This window comes from Leptosomus discolor, chromosome Z (assembly GCF_034619465.1).
Source record: "Leptosomus discolor isolate bLepDis1 chromosome Z, bLepDis1.hap2, whole genome shotgun sequence".
NCBI classification, from domain to species: Eukaryota; Metazoa; Chordata; class Aves; order Leptosomiformes; family Leptosomidae; genus Leptosomus; species Leptosomus discolor.
The window spans coordinates 21194511-21213799 of NC_141419.1; the positions used below are offsets into that span (position 1 = coordinate 21194511).

The 19289-nt window shown below is 34.5% G+C and overlaps 1 protein-coding gene across 3 annotated transcripts in view; it reads right to left on the reverse strand.

Annotated features, from left to right (window-relative positions):
• Positions 1-395: 395 nt before the first annotated feature.
• The window catches only part of IFT74 (intraflagellar transport 74), a 35225-nt gene continuing 16331 nt past the window's right edge, over positions 396-19289 (reverse strand). For 2 of the 3 annotated variants that reach the window (XM_009948193.2, XM_086479109.1), the window contains 11 exons: positions 18787-18849; positions 17601-17744; positions 17119-17159; positions 15846-15925; positions 12677-12730; positions 10770-10867; positions 9682-9808; positions 5747-5910; positions 4948-5073; positions 2453-2513; positions 396-676 (listed from right to left, as the gene is read on the reverse strand). In XM_009948193.2, the coding sequence (XP_009946495.1) occupies positions 561-676; positions 2453-2513; positions 4948-5073; positions 5747-5910; positions 9682-9808; positions 10770-10867; positions 12677-12730; positions 15846-15925; positions 17119-17159; positions 17601-17744; positions 18787-18849 (1074 nt within the window). In that variant the 3' untranslated portion in view covers positions 396-560. Of the gene's footprint in view, positions 677-2452; positions 2533-4947; positions 5074-5746; positions 5911-9681; positions 9809-10769; positions 10868-12676; positions 12731-15845; positions 15926-17118; positions 17160-17600; positions 17745-18786; positions 18850-19289 lie in introns of all 3 variants that reach the window. The other variant, XM_086479108.1, reaches the window with a different exon arrangement.

A 19289-nucleotide genomic window follows, 5' to 3' on the forward strand; every position in this document is an offset into this window, starting at 1 on the left:
AGACTTTATACTATGAAGCAATTCTGAATTAAAAGGATGCTTGTCATCCTTGGATGTTTTCCTTACTTGTTATAAATTGCTATTTAAATAGGGATGGTATGCTGATATTACCATTTATCTTACACAATTCATTTAAGATAATGCATGTGAGAGCCTGTCAGGCAGTCCTTGTTCAGAGAAAACTCCTGTTCTGTTTGGCATGGATAAGACTACAAGACAATTAGAGATTCATTGTGTAAAGCAGACTGAAGTTTCACTTTTGAGATGCAAACCAGCAATGGACACCAGCAAAATGTTCTGATGATTTTTACACTCATTGTGCAGTATTTCCTTTTTATTTCTACAAGTTTCTAAAACTCAGAAGTTTATTTCTAAAATTTTTAAATGTTGCAAAAGGAGGTATATTATTAAAACCTGTGATTTCTAAAAACCTGGAAACATACTTTTAAGAATATCTGTCACTGTAGCGGTAAGTGAATAAGATCAGTAGTTCAGTTTTCCATGCTGCCTGTGCACATCCTCATTGTTGGTCCATTGGGGCAGGAAGGAAGTGCCTGGGTTCAGTTCTTGGTGTTCTGTAAAGCTTCTATGAGAGCTTTGTTGTATTCTGTGACCAGCTTTCTCACGTTCTTCATTATTGGCTGGTAGTCACTCTCCTGACTTTTTGTTGCTATGACTGATTAAAGGAATTAAGGAAATAAACTGCCAGTATAAATATTAGCATGATTAGAGACCATAAAGGAACCACAATACAGTAAGTTTCCTTCTGTGAAAACTGTCGAAGGTTGCAAATACTGGAAAAAACTCAAATTTGGTCTAAAAGGTTTACACCAATTTACTAGCTGCCATCTCATGCCAAGCATGGTAAAAGAAAAAAAAGAGATTACACTCCCGAGTCAGTTTTCTTTTCATATATGTAGGCAATAGGTCCCTCGTGGAAGACTCTGCCCATTGTTACATCACAAACAAAACCATTTCAAGGCACTCGGCTATTTACAGCCATACAGTTTGGCACTTTGGAACTCTGGCTACAAAAACTCCAGCAGAAGAAAGCAGGCCCTTTCTTTCCACTAGCCCAAGCAGACACAAAGCTCTGTATAAGGGTCTGCACTTGGATAGGTAATACACAGTAAGAAGTTAGGAGGCACTTTTAATATCCTGATCAAGTTTTTCTCTTGGTTTGTTTTAGACTATTCTCTGTTAGAAAAAATAGGATCTAAGATTCTTGCCTTAAAATATTCCTACAGAGCCTTCCTCATAGAGGAGGTGGCTCAAATTACACTATGTTGTCCAAGACTTTTTTCAGATTTTTTCTAAGAATTAGAGCATTTATCAGATACAAAAATGAGGTATTTGGTATATGAAGAAGATAATGCTATATGCAGATCATACTTTTTTTTTTTCTGTTTTTTTTTTTTCTACTTTTTTTTTTCCTAATGGCTAGGCTATTACAGAATTGTCTGAAATATATTCTTGGGACTTTTTCTGAGACATGTAGCAATGTCCATTGTCCAACACACAACGCTGGATGACATGGTCTAGTTTTGCTGTTACTTTTACCAACCACATTTGTACTATAATCACATAACAGTGATTCTATGCATCTTTGAGATTTCAGATTTTTTCTTTCCTAAATAATTTTAAATAAGTGAACTCAAAGTCTCTAGAATATAAAAAAAAAAGTGCAATTATGTTGTACTCAGATCTCTACAATAACTATGGAGAATAGAACAAGGTAAGAACAACCATGAATTCTAACTAAAAAAACTTCAGTGCTTTGGCTAATTTCAAAATCTACCTTACGAAAGTCACCTGCAGCAAATAAGATTTTGCTGATATTTTGGAAAGTCTTACATGATTAGTAGAATGTAACTCTTAATTAGCATCACATAACGAGAGAACTACAATGCATTTCCCCCATCCCAGCCCATTTTGCAGCTAAAGCATGGGGTCATATCTTACCACATTTATCTGATTTCTTTCCCTCTTTTATTTGATGAGAAATACATTAAATGTATACAATTTGTTGTTTACTTTTTAATCAATGGTATTTACGGTGTTTTAAAAGTGAAAAATACCTTTCAATGTCACCATGCTATACAGATTTCAAACAATACTACACTTGCTGGGTAATTTCAGGTAAGACTGGACAGATGTGAAGATGACCTTCATATGAAACCTAATGGCAAAACTGACTCAACAGGAAAAACTCCAGACTGCAAGATGAATCTTATGCTTCAGGACCCCGCAAAATTGTTTCAGACAACACGTGCAAGTTTTGCTATACATAATATTTATCATCCAACCAGACATTTGCAAAGCATTGCCTTTCCCCTCCTCCCCTGTCTCCTGCTCCCCATTCTGTCCTGTCTTACTCTGCTGGAGGAAACAGACTTCTTCCTCAATTAATACAGTGCATGAATTTTACTGTATTTCTTAAAGAAAAGGATACATTCCTTCATCATAAAGTTATTTTGCTCATGGTGCTGCCACTTCCTCTCCAAATTTGTAAGCTGAAAACACAAAAAGAGCCAAAAATGAAAATGATGATTGTTACATGTGTATTTTGTACAAAGAATTTCTCAAAAATGTATCAATTCCTTGTGCTCTATCACCCAATAAACTAAACTTACTGTGCAAAAACCCCACAGAAATAAGAAACAATAGCTAAATTATTTTTAAAGCTGCCAATGATTAACCTGTATATAATTTAGCACTTCATGCATCTATTTACATAAAAGAACTGCATGCAACGGCAGTGGCAGACCGAAAAAATCAGATGAGAATTCAGGACTTGTCATGTAGGCAAATGTGTAAGCAAGTCAGAAGTAAAAAGGGGAATGCTGCAGGGAAATACTAATTCTCATTATACTTCATATCATTTAAATGATCTCTTCTTAAAATCAATAAGATCTAAAATCACCAAAGATACAATATTTCCTGACACTGTCTTGGACTTTGAGATATACAGAAGAAACTTCCTTACTTCCATAGTTAAGTTTCCTGTCTGATGCCAGAAGCTGTGATAAGAACAGAGCTGCAGCAAGAAGATTGTAGGAGTGTGGACTAAGTGCTGGCACTTCTTCAATACTTTCAGCATCAACAGGAAACTAATGTGGACATTATATCGATGGCTGCTTCCTTACAATACAATTTTATATTTGTTTTTCTGATGCTACTGTTCAAGGTTCTGCATTTCAAGATATGCAGATGTTATTTTTAAATGCAAAACCTGAAAATCATTCTAAGACTAAACTTTCAGTGGAAGCTAAAGTAATAAATTAGGAAAATATTGCAACATTTTACTCAAAAGCTTATTCTTCAGCTAGAAGACATGAAAATAGTTGCTAGATTACTTAAAATAAATCTCACAGTGAAGAACCAGTTATCTAGTATACTGGTTCACAGCAAATATGGCAGTCATTTATTTCCAAGATAGGGTATTTCTGACCAATTATCATTTTTATTGCCCCCTTTGTAGATGTTGCTACATGCAATACAGCCGGTAAAGGTGACTACGTTTAAAATACTGTCTGAAATATAACAAAGGACATATTCAGCACATTTTTATAGTAACTGCTTGAAGGCCACAACCCATACAGTCAACTGCTTGCAAAATCACCCAGACTCTCAAGATACATAAATGCTATTTGTACTTCAAAATGCTTGATGAATGTCAACTAATCAGCTATTTTAAGATACACCTTTAATCACCTTCATGACATTTACACTGATGACATAAAAAGCAAAGAAACAAATCCTTTTTGCACACACTGAAATAGAACAGCCACAGCTTAATGAACTGAAGAAATGTTGTAAAACTACTATTTTATATAAATTTTTAGCATCATTATGCAAGTATCTCAACACTGGCTGGGTATCTATTTCCAGTTTACATAATCTCCAGGAATAAGAATCTGATATTGGCATAAAAAATACACAATATCTGAAGTCTTGCAGACTTTGGCATGCAGCTTTGGGGATTTATATCCTCACCCTAGAGTTAGCCCACAATAATCACACGCTACGAATGTATACATACACCTCCACATTTAGAGCTACGCCCTCTCATCTGCTCCATAAAGTTTGCTCTAGAAAAATGTTAACTTAAACACAAATTTCACCTTCAGCTTTTAAGTTAATTAGAAAAAAGTACCAGTTCTAAAGCACAAATATCTCAACAACATAAACCAACAAAAATCAGTGAAATGCAGAGAAAGAATAAATTTCAATTTTTCAGCTTATTTTGAGGTTATCCATTTTCCTTCTGTGCATTCAAACCTATTTGCCAATAAATGTCTGTTGCCAAAATTACAGCAGTTTATGAGTGCTTATAACGCAAGAATCAAAGCTGCTCAAGAGCTTATAAACATCTTTCCTGATTCAGTTTTGAAATGTAAATGTAAATATACTCATATACCAAAGTTCCTTGGGTTTAGAGAAGTCTGAATAAACCCTAAAACTGCTGTGGTCTGCAAGGAGGTGAAGGACTGGAAAAAGGGAAATGGAATGAATAGTACAGGTTGCAAGAAAACACCACCACAACTTTAAAAGCAAAAGCAATCTTATTTAATTAGTAGTGACTTTTTTTCCCTGTAGTTTCTTTCTAAATTGATCCTCAAAACTCCTCAAGTAATGGAAGGGGAAAAAGGGGAGAGTTCTGAGCTAGATTAATACAAACACTTAAACAAAGGATTCACATAATTTTTAATTTCAGAAAGACCTCTGCCTAGTAACTTTGAAATCCAAGGCTTACAAGAAATTTATTGGCACAATATTAAGTTTTGTTTGAAAACAGAAAATACAGCTACATATTTACAACACACAACTTTGAAAACTCCCTGAGAAGCAACAAACTGACTCCGTCCATACAACGCTTCATGTGCATGAGAAAACTGAAACTGCAATAGAAACAACTGAAGAGGTAATATGTAGCTTGAGCTATACCTGAGAATGCGTCTCATTCTCTTGCAGCTCTCTTTTTAGGGTCTCATACTTCATATTCAAGTGTTCCATTATTTTCTTGAAAGCATGGCTACGTTTTGTTAATTTTTCTTTGTCATCCTGGAGTCTCTAGTTGGGAAAAAACCAAAACAAACCCATTAGGGGACGAGTTCATTTGCTGTGGGTCACAGACAAATTATTTTAGTTCGGCTTTCGAGAGGTTAATTTTTCTCCCTTTCAGAACAAGATCATATGCATAAAGAACTCATAAGGCTTTTCTCTAGCAACGCACACTCTATCCTAAAGATAATAGTCAAACGTTATGACCAAGTTCTAGGCTTAGACCATACCATATCAGCACAAGTGGGAAAGCTGATGTTAGGAATTTGTGGGAAATTTCTCACATGTGAAATGGCAAGTGCTCTAGATAGAGTTTGTCTCAGAGCAAATACACGCAGGATAGATTTTTCTTTTTTGTTTGGGTTCTGCAGTTAGATTGATAAATTCAAACTTACACATAGACATAAGTTACAGCAGAACAGTTCAGATGAACCACTAAAACAAATGGGAAATTTTTTGGAAGAAAGTTATCAAAAGGTATCCAGCTCATAGCCTGCTACATGTACACAGTTAATAAGTCACGTGTATAAGCAGAGAAGCATTTGGATTCATTTGCACTGGTGTGCAAGCCCAGTTTTCAGCTATTGGTCATGATTCCCAGACATATACTTGGATTCCCCTCCACTAGGTGCCCAAAACCACATAAATTCTGTATAATCCAAGGTTTCAGTGCTTTCATTACCTTTTTCTTTTCTTCTCCTGATGCTTTCAGAGCTGGCAAATTATTATAGACCTCCAACTCCATTTTTGTTTGTTCAATTTTGTCTTTAAGAGAAGACAGTTCATCCACCATCTTGCCCTCCAAGAGTTCCATCTTCTGTAGGTCCATCTGCAGTTTTTGACTCTCTAGATCACCAGACACACTATCTCTAATTAACAGTACTTTTTATTTCATAATAAATTGCCCAGTACATAAAGGCTTATGCTATACTTAAGCAATACAAACAGCTCCTGCATACCTTTCTGATTTTGATATTCATGGAAACAAGAATGAAAGAAAAAAAAATCATTTTCTCAATCATCCCATAAGTCAGACTCCTATACTGCAATTACCGTACTATACTCTGTAAGTAAACAGTAATGAAAACGTGGTGATTTTCTATATCACTGTGTGATATCTCTATTGTTAAAATTGTTTATAGCATCAGTTGATTTCAAATCTTAAAGCAGTGGTGATACCTTACAAAAAGTTGACTGCAATAATGCAATTAAAAAAATTATTTTTGTTAGTTTTTTAGCATCATGTTATTTTTATTTGTGTTGCTTGTATTTGATAAGACTTAGTTTTACGCGACTAAATAGACAAATCTGTTTTAACCATTCACTCTGTACAGGAAAACACTTCCATATCTCCACAGAATAAGAACTGTCATAGCATACAAAACGAGCATGTGCTACGATATACAGCATTTACTTCTGTCAATCCATTAAAAATAAACAACAGAGACACAAGTAATTAAAGGAGATAGAAGTATGGATGGATTCTTAAATGAAGAAAGATGTAAAGACTGAAACTGTTGAGACAGGAGATGCTTAAGAGAACACACAATAAAGATACACAAAATAAAAACCATACTTTGATCCAGTTTTGGGGATAAGTTATCCACTCTGAGTGTGGAAGGACTAGATGCGGCTAGACTTGTTTTGGATGGTTTTCTGACCTGCAGCCTTGTCATTGTATTTTCTTCATGTTCCTGAACATTTAAACACATGGCTACACAATCTCATGTTTCAGAGCTGTGTCTAACTCAGAAGAATGATACAAATAAAGCAGAGCCTTTTTCTACATTCTAAAATATCAGGCAACATGGGCTATTGGGAGGGATGAGATGGCACAAAAAAACTTCTCTTGGCATAGACTGTATATTTTGCTCACACACTCAGATTTGTGCTGATCACCTGGAAAAAGGGTAGGAAATATTCCCCCCAATTTAACCAAGGCACTATAGATCTTTATGGCAGAAAGGAGTGCATATGTGACAGAGGATGAGTTCACATTTCCAAAAACTGTGGATATGGTTTCCTTAGTGGAATTATTTGGGAAAATCTCACCCTGTCATAGCAAACTTTGGTACTCATCCTTCCTCTTGTGCATTTATGCCATACACTCATTTTTTAGAGTGAAATATTTGCTTTAATCAGTATTTCTGGCTTGTTACAGACTGCTTTAGTGACTTCTTTAGGAACCTTAAAATAAAAAAAAGACAAGATTTTTGTGTACAATATGTAATTATCTTGAGGAACATACTTGCATAAAGAAAGATTGAAAGGGTCCTGTATGTGCAAAGAGTGTTTATGTAAATACAAAAAATTTCCAGACCAGTAAAAAGAAGGGTTTAAAAACGAAAGGTTTGGAACTGCATTGCCTATCTGTCATTCAATGTTTATCCTGCCTTCCACCCTAAAGGGCTTAAGAAAACACTTTCCCTGTGTCTAGAATACTTAATAACTGTCCATAATTCCACTTCAAAGTTCCTGGAATTGGTCAATGTCAGACCCTAAAACACGACTGAACAGACCACAGCTCTACTTCTTTTGTTCCTATGGTACTGCAGTTTAAAGACAGACAAATGTTTAAGGACCTCAATAAATCAGGGTTTTAACATCAAAACCAGTAAAAAATGAAGTTATAAAATAAAAATAATTCAAATTGGAGAGAAATAGCAGAAAACAACTTCAGATTTTCTTAAGAATTTATTTAGGCCTAGTCACAGCAGGTTCGTTTTTTTATAGTTGTTCTAATACTTATATTTTTTAATTTTAAAATACTACATAGTTGACTAATTGGTATTTATTTTACATGTAAAGAGTAATAACAACATAAATGCCAAAAAGCCAGACAGGATTCTTAGACTATTCTATCTATATACTGATAAAAATTAGTGAGACAGCAATGCGCTATTCCTATTCATTGATGCTTTCTGGAGAAAAGGGAAGAAACTGGAAGGGGTGACTTTTATCCTTATCCAGCAACAGCCTCAATGAAAAAAACTCAAAACTAAAAAGCCTCAAAACTTCTCTAGGGGAAGAGACAGGAAGAGGATGCAGCCCAGTTCCTTCTGATACGCCATGAAGTTGCAGTGTCTAGCAGGCAGTGTGTACACAGTAGCAAACTGTCAGACCAAACTACAGTGACCCAGGGAAATGTTTTTGGGAAACTATGCCATCAGCACTTTTGTTTACTCTTCATGGTTTCCTTTCCTTTTTTTTTCCTTTTTTTTTCAATTTTTTTAAGGGTTCTGCTGGCGGACTTTTTATATCTTTGTTACATCAAGAAAATATGGAAATCCAGATTTTAATCAACAAAAGAATCCTGAAGATGACTATGCTGTAATTCTAGGGTCAGGAAGAACTTCAGCTGTGCAAACTGAACATTCACTGTATTTTTGAAAGAATCTTAAGTTGTTTATTACAGTATATGTGACTCCTTGCTTTTAGAAGTTTATTTATGATTGATTTAAATGCTCTGCTGAAAATTATGTTCTGTAACTTCTTTCTCTCCCCTTGCGAAGAAAGAAATACATCTTTCAATGTATTCAATCTCTATAGCACTATGTGCTTCCAGAATATCCTTATATTGCAAAGTAGTAAGAAATGATGCTTACATGAAAGAACAAAAAGTCATATTTGAACTTGATATGTATGGCCCAGCTTTTTAAACTACGCTAGAATTGCAAAATGAGTATTTGCAGAGAAGTAAACACTAAATGTTCAAACACACAACAGAACAATCAATTTCTGTAACATTTTGTGCATAACAACTTACTTGCACATAACTACTTTGAAGTTACAACACAGGCTCCTATTTTGAAAATTACTACCAAGTACAGCACGTAACAGCCTTCTAACACCATGATTTATGGTTATTAATTCCTGCCTCTTCCTTTCAGCCAAACAAACACGGAAACGCTTGCTGAACCAATAATGATATTGGCAAAGGCTTAGAATTATGAGAACAATTCCACTATAAACAGTGCAAATAAAGAACTAAATAGATACTTGCTATGGAAATGAAAGGAAAATACTGCCTGCTTTTTCAAATTACAGGCAAGATCCTGCAGATTCTTAGACTTAATTAAGTATTTAGTATTTACAAAATGAAGTAAAAATTAGTATTCACTTTGCAGAATCAAAGCCTGAGAATTTGAGAGCTATTCAGTGTTGTTGTCAGTTATTCTTCCATGGTACATACCCCTTTAGGAAAGCACAAACCATATGTAAGTGATACTAAGAACTACATTTGCAAGTAATACATAGTTAGATAACTGTGGAAGTCTCCAATTTATTAAACACTATTTTAAGCTTATGAAAAAAAATTATTTCAAGGTGAATATTAGTAAAGTCAAACTTCTAGCTGAAAGAACTTTTTAACCTATATTAAAATAAATCAGTTTAACATAAAACTGCGCAAGAAAGCTGATCATTTACTGATAATAGCAAGTGAAATACTCCTGAGGAATACAACTGACTTGTTACCCACAAGAGTTTCAATTTGTTAACTTGACACTGTATTTTAATATTTGGATATCACTAATCTTGTACTTGTTACTAGTGTAACAACCCAGGTAAATTTAATTTTTTTATGTAATGAACTTGAAAATTCATTTCTGATCTCACCTGTAATCAGATTCTTAGCAGTGCTCTGTGATTTCTGCATTTCATTTGATTTGAAAGTGAGGTCTTCCTGCATAATCTTCAGTTCTTGATTGGTAACAGATGAAATTTGTTTCATACGATTCACATTCTGTGTGTTACCAATAACAATAATGAGAACATGCTGTATCTTTGAAACAACAAATGGTAACTGGAGAAGTAAAAAACTCTCCTGTGCTAGTACATTGTCTATTACTTGGCTTTTCTACAACAACGACTGAAAATTATGGAAATAGTCTGAAGTGATTTAAATGTGAATGATTTTCATTCTGCCAGCCTTTGATAAAAGGTATACTGACAGGCCAGTGAAAATAAAACAAAAATGCAGCAAGTATAAACTGCGTTGCCATATTGATAGCTTCTAAGTGTCATTGCCTAAAATATACATTATGGTATACCATAGTGAAAGAGTTAGAAGACAACAGAAGTGATGATAAAATCAAAGTACTACTCAGCAGAAAGATTTCTATAAGAGAAAAAAAATCCATGGGAACCAAAAATGTTAAAAGAAAAAACGTTTTCAAAGTGCAAAGAAATGGCAGACTGCAAATAGGAACAGTTTTAAAGTGTTTACATTAAATATTACAAAGCAGGGTATTCCAAACATAATTTTAGTAGCTAGAGAGACGATTAGAATATTGTCAGTTACTTAACAGTAGTGACAGAATACCCATGAACTGAGATTTGCAGACTGTATGTAAACAAAATACTGCAGTAGTTTTATTTGCAGTATTCTGAAATTTTTATCAAATTAAAATTTATCATGAATGACATAACATTCATTATAGCACTGATAATGATTTACAGCAATTATGCAAACATTTCTTTTATTCTGGTCACAATTATTATCTAATATTCAAAATTATTTCCCCAGAAATAAAGAGAAAATAAATATATCTTTCTTTTAACTATTTTTATCTACAACTGTACATGTTTTAACATTTTTATCCTCTTAAAGAGATTATCACGCAGATACTGACTGGATCCATTCATTCTCCTGTTCTGTGCTTCTAAATTCCTAGCTTGCCACAGGAGGAGGGAAATGCACTTACCCTGCTTGAGTGCTCCAGGAGTGCAACAATGCTGGCTTCTATTTGGGCCTTTCGTTCCAATTCCTGATTCTTCACCTCTTCAAAAGTCTCAAGAAAATCTAGAGATCAACAAACATGATGAAGAAGGCTGCTATTTGCATGCATATATACAGCACAAGCCTTTGTTGTTTCCAGTCAAAACTTTGTATTAAATTGATTAACTGTACAATGGCAGACAGGTTACTTTAAGATTAACAGTTTAAGAGACAGGTGGTAGAGTCCTTAAAACTTGTCAACGCATGGGTTGGAATGAAAAAAAGGACAATTTTTAAAGGACACATATTTGACTGATTAATGACATGAGGTCATCATATCTTGGATACTGTTTAGGTGAGGGTTGCCACCCAATGGCAAAGGAGTTTCATCACCATAATTTCTGACACCTTTCTGAATGCTTGTTCCAGAAGCTGTCAGTCTTCATTTTTCTGAAAGCTATCAAAATGCTACATCGCTACTAAACAAAGGAAACAGGTGGCTTCACTATCTCTAATGTCCTGGACTAAACGCCAAACCTGCTAAGGATCTGAGACCAATATTCACCTGGTACCATCTCTGTCTTTCTGTATGATGTCCCTTTGCTACTTCTCCAATTTATGTTCATTCTGGTAAGTGTACAACTGAATCTGTCAAGACAGTGGTACTGGTGGAATGCACTCCATATGTATTTGTGTCCTAGGCATACTACATCATATTTCTGGTGACAGGCATATTGAAAAAAAAAGGTGCTGGGCACATCCTATGAAAGTCAGAGTCCGTCAAGATGCCAGCCAGGGCTGTAAGTTATGATCTTCCCTCTCCTGCTGGGTCTCGTCCTGCAATATGGCTTATATACACAGAAGAATTCAGGAAACATAAGTGTCGACAAACTTTCTAGGTGGATGAAAAATGGGAGAAGTGCTTGTTTGAGCAAGAAGGATTAGATAACAGTAAATTCATCATGGATTATTTGGGAAGAGACAAAGAAGACGGGAGGAAGTACTTAATAGAAATACTGAGAAATCCTGAAGGGATGAGGACTGTCTAGAGGATTGTGGATCCCAGAGCACCCAGGACTTAAAAAAAAAAATAATTTGAAATTCTTTAGTAATAAAACATTTAGGGATAAAAAAACTTAAAATATCTGACACCTTTGCAATGATGTCCATGAAAGAGTTAACAGAGACACTTTCCTTACTGTCAGCTGAGACCTTTCTTTCAGTATCATGCTAGCCATAAGTTATATTGAACATTTTTAGAGAACACTGTTACAAAAAAGGTATTACATACTTTAGCTTTCACGGCACATTTATTGATCATTTTCCCCTTTTGCTGAGTAACAGACCAACTTTTTTTGTAAGCTGCTCACTTTAGTGTACTAGAAATAGGGTATATTTTAAAAACAGTTCTGTTTTCATCTTCTATAAGTTGCTGCTGAGGTCTCTACAACATCAGAATCTTCTAATATGGAAGAAAGCTCTAGTAACATTCCTCTTGAATAAACAGATATGAGAAGTCTTAATTTTAAAGAACTACATGTCCCTTTTGAAGTTCAAAATTAAAAAGTTGCTTTTATTCAGACCTGAACAGCTGATTTATTTATCTTTTATTTAAATTAATTTAAAAATTAATTTCAGCCTTGCTTTCATAAAATAAAGCTGTTCCTAAGACCTTTAATGTTTGATGAAAAGCCTTGAATGATGCTCCAAAAATTTGCGACTGTCCTAAAAGTCCTGATACCAATTATCTTGTGCTAAGGTAGATCACAGAAGCTTTATGCAAAGATCAGGACATGAATTCTTTTCAGCTCTAAATTAACTGAGTGTTAACAATACAAGAATACCTGTATTTTAGTGGAATTAGGCCTAATTAAAGTATATTAGACAACTTACTGTCCATGCTTTCTTCCCTCTTCTTTAGCTCCTTGTATTTCCAATTCTCCTCTCCTGCAAGAGATGTAACATTGATTTGACTTTATATTGTCTCAGTCCTGGATTCCTTTAGGTAGGCAAAATGTCAGTTTTAAAAATAAAAATTCTACACGCCTAGAAACTACAGGACTCATCCCATGTCATTTAATGTAGTCCTTTCAATTGACTAGGTCATAAACACTTTCATACCAAAAAAAAGAGGATGATTAGCTCAATAAATCAGACCCAATGCAATTTTTAGAACCTTTTAAAGATTATATTTTTTTAATAAATAAGAGTGGGATAAATACTTGATTTGACCAAAGGAAGTTCATAGGATTTTCCTGAAGTCAGGTGAATTTCATTAACAGAGAGCAAATGCTTTTGTGTATTTGAGCACCATGGTTAGTTAAAACTTTCTGCAGCTCTGTTTAACATAAGGTCCATTTTAACGGAATTCCACATGTTAGCATGGACTTTCATAAGAATATGCAGCTAGTAAGCAACAGCATGACAACCTCAGGGAAATAAACAGGAAAACTGTATAAGCAATGGAAAACAAAATGCACAGAAAGCTTTCTACAATTAAGTTTAAAAGAACATTTCCATACACATTCTTTATAGTGGTATTAGGAGTAATGAATACCATACAATACATAATTCACTCCATCTTTAAATCCAATTGCTGACTATAAATAGCTCTTAATTAAAACATATTAGTAAAGAGGGGGACCTGATATATTTGTCACAAGTTTTAAGAAGATGAGACAATTCAGCTACTAAGAATAATTTTAAGTTTCAAACATCTAAACTTTAATTGTTTGAGTCTTGGTCATCGATTAATTTTCAGCATAATCTTTTAACTTTAAAGAACAGAAAGAAAGAAATTAAGCAGATACAGATACAACTGTACAAGCAAATTTCTCCAGGTCTTTTTACTTGTACACCCCAATAATTTCCTTTTTATCTAGCATATACAAACAGCAAGAACACCCATGGGCCCCTAAGGGACTGTGATTCTGCTTCAGCTCCCTTGGAGCTGTGGCTTTGTTCCTTACCGGACTCTCATTTCATAAGGCAAGATACCTAATAACTCAGTCTGTTCTACCCTTAAAAAGTCTAGTTATAGTGAACCATGAAACAGAGAGCTACATGATCTGCCAAGTGTTTAAAGAAAAAAATATTTTAAATACAGACCACAAGCTTTAAAATGCCTTCACAGATAAGTTTTCATTAAAATATGTCATTATTACATCAATATCTTAGACTCTCATGCAATTAAGTCTATTCCATTACGAGTTAATGATGATTTTGACTAATCAGTTACAGGTAACTGTTAATATTGAACATACAATACATGGCTGAATTCTTTACTTATTTAGATTTTCTTAAGTGAAAACTAAAAATAGTTTTTTTTTTTTGATCTATTTATTTTGGTTTTCCTGCTAAAAAATGTTCCTAGCACTGAAATATCTATCCTGAAACATTAAAAAATCCTTACTTGTAATTTTTTTTAAACTGGTTATTTTACCTTAAATTTAACTAAAAAACTTCAGGAGCTGAAGTTTTGGGAATGCTTTGTAACAAACAGTTTAAATACTGAGCCAAAAGTAAGCTGACTGGGGAGGGAGGAAGGACAGGAATCTCAAGGACACACCAAGATGCTGATTTAGAGCAGAAGTATGAATGGTGCTCTGGGATTCTCTCTGCATTCACTAGAGAAGTAGGCGTTGGGAGTTTAGATTTCTGTGTCTAAAAGTTACACCTTATGAATATCTTCTTTATTTCCTGTATGTTATACCAACAGGTATAATTCCCTCTATATTATACCACAAGGTAACTTTATTCTGAATATCCTGACTGTTCCTGATATGTTAACAGAGAGCATGTGCTTTCTCTTACACATGCATTAAATCCCTTCTTCAACAGAGGTCCTTTTCTAAAACAGTGAAAGACACACAGTTCAGCAACAAATGACGGTGTGCATAAACCTAACTATAAAATGTGAAAAGCTACTCACTTCTTACCTTCTGCATTTCTCCAAAGATACAAAAAAAGAGTTGCAAGCCGAAAAAAAAAGGAAAAATTAAAGCAGAACAGTAAAGTTGGCAAAGATACTCTCTGGAAACAAGAAAGCTAATAAAACAGTCTTAATAATTTGCACAAAAATAGTGAAATATCTGGAGAAATACAAAGTATTTTGTAACACAAAAGATGAGAAACATGTATCAAACACTTGTTTAGTGTCAATTTTAGAAATATTTTTCACCTTGAAGAAATTTACAGCTAAATTTTACACTGATCACTCAAGAAAAGGTACTAAGTAAAAAGGACACAAACTCATTAATTCATCAGTCCTACAGAATTTAAACAACTTGACACAAAGTTTTCCAGAATGTATGCGCATATTTAGGTAACTTCTATCTAAACAAGATTCCTTATAATTAGAAGGTTTTCCATGGGATGAATTTCCGTTTCAAGGAGAATCTTCCACAGCTGTGGAGGACCTATGCTCAAACTAAGCTACTTCCTCCAGAACTGTAACTTCCAGTGCTAGGACAAATTCCAACCTAACCTAGCCTAATGTATTACAGCAGGTGTTGCTGGAGTTAAATTTCTAACATAATGTCATTCCTAGGCAGCTCACAAACTCTTCTCGCAAAGATCAACAAGAAGTTCCAAAGACAGACAAAAACAGTACTGAATTCTGACTTCTTTACACATTATTATGAAACATTCTCAATTCCACATGCACTGACAGCGTATCAAATAACATAGATGGTAAAAAAAATAAAAGCTTTTCTAAAGCTGAGCTGGTTCTGCAATGCTGCCAGTAAAAGAAACTTCTATTCCTCAAGTAGTCCTAAAAATAAATTTAGACAGAAAACCAAAAAGCTGTAATATTATGTTATATGGTAGTTTTAGTATTCAATATGAACTTGATGAATGCACCACTAAAGGTGGGTACTCCCCATTTCTCACATCTGAAAAGAGAAGGCTGCACCCCTAGACACAAAATCTTCTTCTGATGGTGAATAATGGACACCTGCAGAAGTCTAAAAGTTTCAAGCAACTGATGTCCATAACAGTATGTGTTATAATATAAATAGATGCAGCTCTGTATATTCTGCTAGAACTCTAGTCATATTACCTTGATGATTCTCCAGATCCATATCAAGTCGTTGAATGACCTTTTTGAAATGGTTTGTTTTTTCTTTTACTTCTGCCAACCTGACAAACAGGTAATGAAACTCAAGGTTAAAAATGTGTTGTAAAATACTCATTTTTGGGGGCAAAAATAGAGAGAAAAATAAAGAATAAAAATAGCAAACCTAAGTTTATCAAAACCAAATGAGTATCAGGAGGATTCCTTTTATTATAAAAGGTATATAGATATAAAGCACCTGTGACTTTAGTCCCTATATCTATTAAACATACGTACTGCTGCTTTTTTTAATTAAAAACATTTTTTGTTCTTAACTTACTCGACTGGTCCCTCTGCTGGCTGCTATACAGCTTTGCAAAGGTACAACATAATTGGTAAACTGCAACAAGGAACTGTATTACTTAAAAATTACCTACCTGTTCACTAAAATCCATTAAGAAATTGCCAAGTGAAACATTGTACTACATAACCAATTGAAGTGAGAAAAGAAATTACCTTAAAAACATTTCTATGTAAATTCTAAATATCATTCTCTGCTATTCTTTTCAAAAATTCTGTTAAGCAACTTATTATCCAATCAAAGGTGTCAATGCATTAAAAATTAACCAATGATTAGAGCTGGAAATAGTGCTTAAAATAATTTAAAGTTGTTTCTAGGAGATTTCAGAAATTATCTCAGTTCTTCTGTAAAGAGAGAGAAATCAAAAGACTCAAAATCACGAAAATATTCTACTGTCTTATCCCCCCTCCCCCACAATACATTACTAATTATTATAACATTTGCCAGAGTTTCTGGCAAATCTTCAGAAAGGTCCGGTATCCAAGAATCAAGAAGCAATGCCCTGTTACTCTTTAGAACTGAACTTTCTATAAGCAACTCTGTAACTCTTAGGCTGTAAGACCACCTAATAAACAATCTCTTTGAAATGTGGCTGCAGATGTCCCAGAGGAGTAGCTCTTCACGGATGAATGTCTTCTTCAGACTTTAAGAAGTTTATATCAGTGCTATTACCAGTTTATATTTTCAAGGCATGTTCATAAGGACAGGAAGTATCTTATGCAGATCCAAATGTCCTATCACTATAAAAGTTGTTTAGCTGAGACAGAAGAATATATTCTGTTCTCTGCAGAAGGCTAACACCAGCAGAGGCTCAAAAATGTGGTGATGTTCTAAAAATCCATAGAAATATAAGATTGAATACAACTGTCTTTAGGGTCTAAATGTAATTTGTAGCAACGGTATCATGGGATTACTCACTGTCTTTCCATGCTTGCTATTTCTTGACTATCATCTTTAACCTACAAAAAAGTATAACAACTTAACATATGAAATAAAATCTACAAATGAAAAAAGGTAAATCAAAAAAGATTTCTTAGTTCAGTACATAGGGAATAGAAACTCAGCGTATGAAACCACAAGCTTGCTGTCACATTAGTACATCTGCTCAGTACCTCACAAGGATACTGTCTAGGGTTATGTTATAGAACTGTTCAATAGGATCAGTTTTCCCACACCAACATGATTGATGAATTGGAACAGCTCAAAAGCTGACTGTACCAATTTTGTTTTGGCTGAACTTGGAACATCCCATCCATGCACTGCATTAACTGTTCTTAATTTCAGATGATTTGTGCTGCTTAAATAAAGGCAAGATTCAAACCCAAGTATTTTCAAACATTATCATCCCCTAAAATACTGACTCAGAGAATCTTTTACATGATAACATTTTATGGTTTTGCCTGCTTTAGTAATCTCTCTCTTTCCTCCTGTGGAGATTCCATGTTCTTATCCTCAGCAATCATTTGATCCCGACATTCCTCCAGCTCATGGAGCTTTTCATACAGCTGCACAGCCTCCTGTTTCACCTGGGAGTGTGCTATTTCCTGTTGGGACAAGCAAACACCTAGTAGCTATTTTCAGATATCAAGAGAGCATTGCAGAAATTACGCTTTAGTTAACCAACACTTGTCTATACATTGCAAGTAAAGCTTATTTGTTACCCAGTACAGAGACAGTATAAACAATAAACTTTATATTCTCAAGATTACGTTTTCTGGAATGGAATATCTCAGTCAGCTATTCGCTGCTGTATGAGTTCATCCTCAGTCCAATTTTCTGAGTAGATTTACAATTTCATCATCTCTAGGGGATCAAAAAACATACACAGTATTCAAAAGTATTCTAGTATTATTTGAAAATTATACTTTCTGAATATAGACATTAATATGTTTCAGCTTATTTTGTCCTCAAAAGGCCCAAAATTCTCCTCAATCTATCAACATGACAGTGTAGTAGAAGTGTGTATTTATGTATGCATGTGGGATAAAATATATCTTAGCAGGTACCGCTTTGTCCTTCAAATGTCAGTTGCTTTTGAAATGGAATGTGTAACAAGAAATTCATTCTCACACATCCTGAAAGTCAAAAAACCTTGAAAAATTAGGTCTTACAAATCCTTAAGAAGCATGTTGTGGGAAAATAACAGAAGATTGCAGAGGGGGATAGTAAACACGCTCAAGTGACTTGCAGCTGGGGTGTCGAAAAACACATATACCACACTGCATCCTGCCCGCGTTGGCTCACATAACGTGAATGATAATTTCATGTTTATCTTCAGAGAGTAGTTCCAAATCAATCAAATGTCACACAAAACATTTGAAACCACCTGAGTAACTAAGGCTAGGAAACCTCACTATTGCTATCAAAATTTTGTACTTGGCATTTAGCAAAAACAAGTTTTACCCAAAGCTGATTAGAAATTGTTGGTGGAACACAGAGAGGCAACTTTGCATTCTCATTCTAGGGCATGACTCTATGGTATGTGAAAACTTAAAGAGATAAGATTATAGGTATTTTCCTACTGTATTATTTTAGCACTAGAGATCAGCAAAGATTCTTACAGAAACCACTTATTATCACACATACAGCTCTTAGAGTCTCCTCCTTTACATTTAGTGCGTCCAATTCCTGCTGCTGAACAACCAGTTCCTAAAGAGGAAAAAAAAATGCAAAATTCAGGTAAAATTGCTATTTGATGAGATTAATTTTTTGCTCCACAGCTTAGTAGTTATAAAATGTTGTAAAACATCTCATTGCTGCTCTTCAAAAGTTACAAGACAAGACTGTCCATCTTCTCCAAGTAACTCAGATATAATATCCACTTACTTTTAGCATGCAACTTTTCCAAAAAACTCTCACCATTGCTATTTGCAGCTGGGCTATAACCAAAAAAATTGCTTGCCCTTTTTCAACTACTTTTCTTAAAATCAGTACTGAGGGTGGAATTTATCATTTCTACTTCAGAAGTTTAAAGTCAGATTTTAAAATCTGAACTAGCCACCACAGTTTCTTCATAGTCCAGAAAGAGACAGGTAGGCCCTGACTAGTGATTCAGCTCATCCTAAGACAGCTGGGAAGCAGCGGACTCA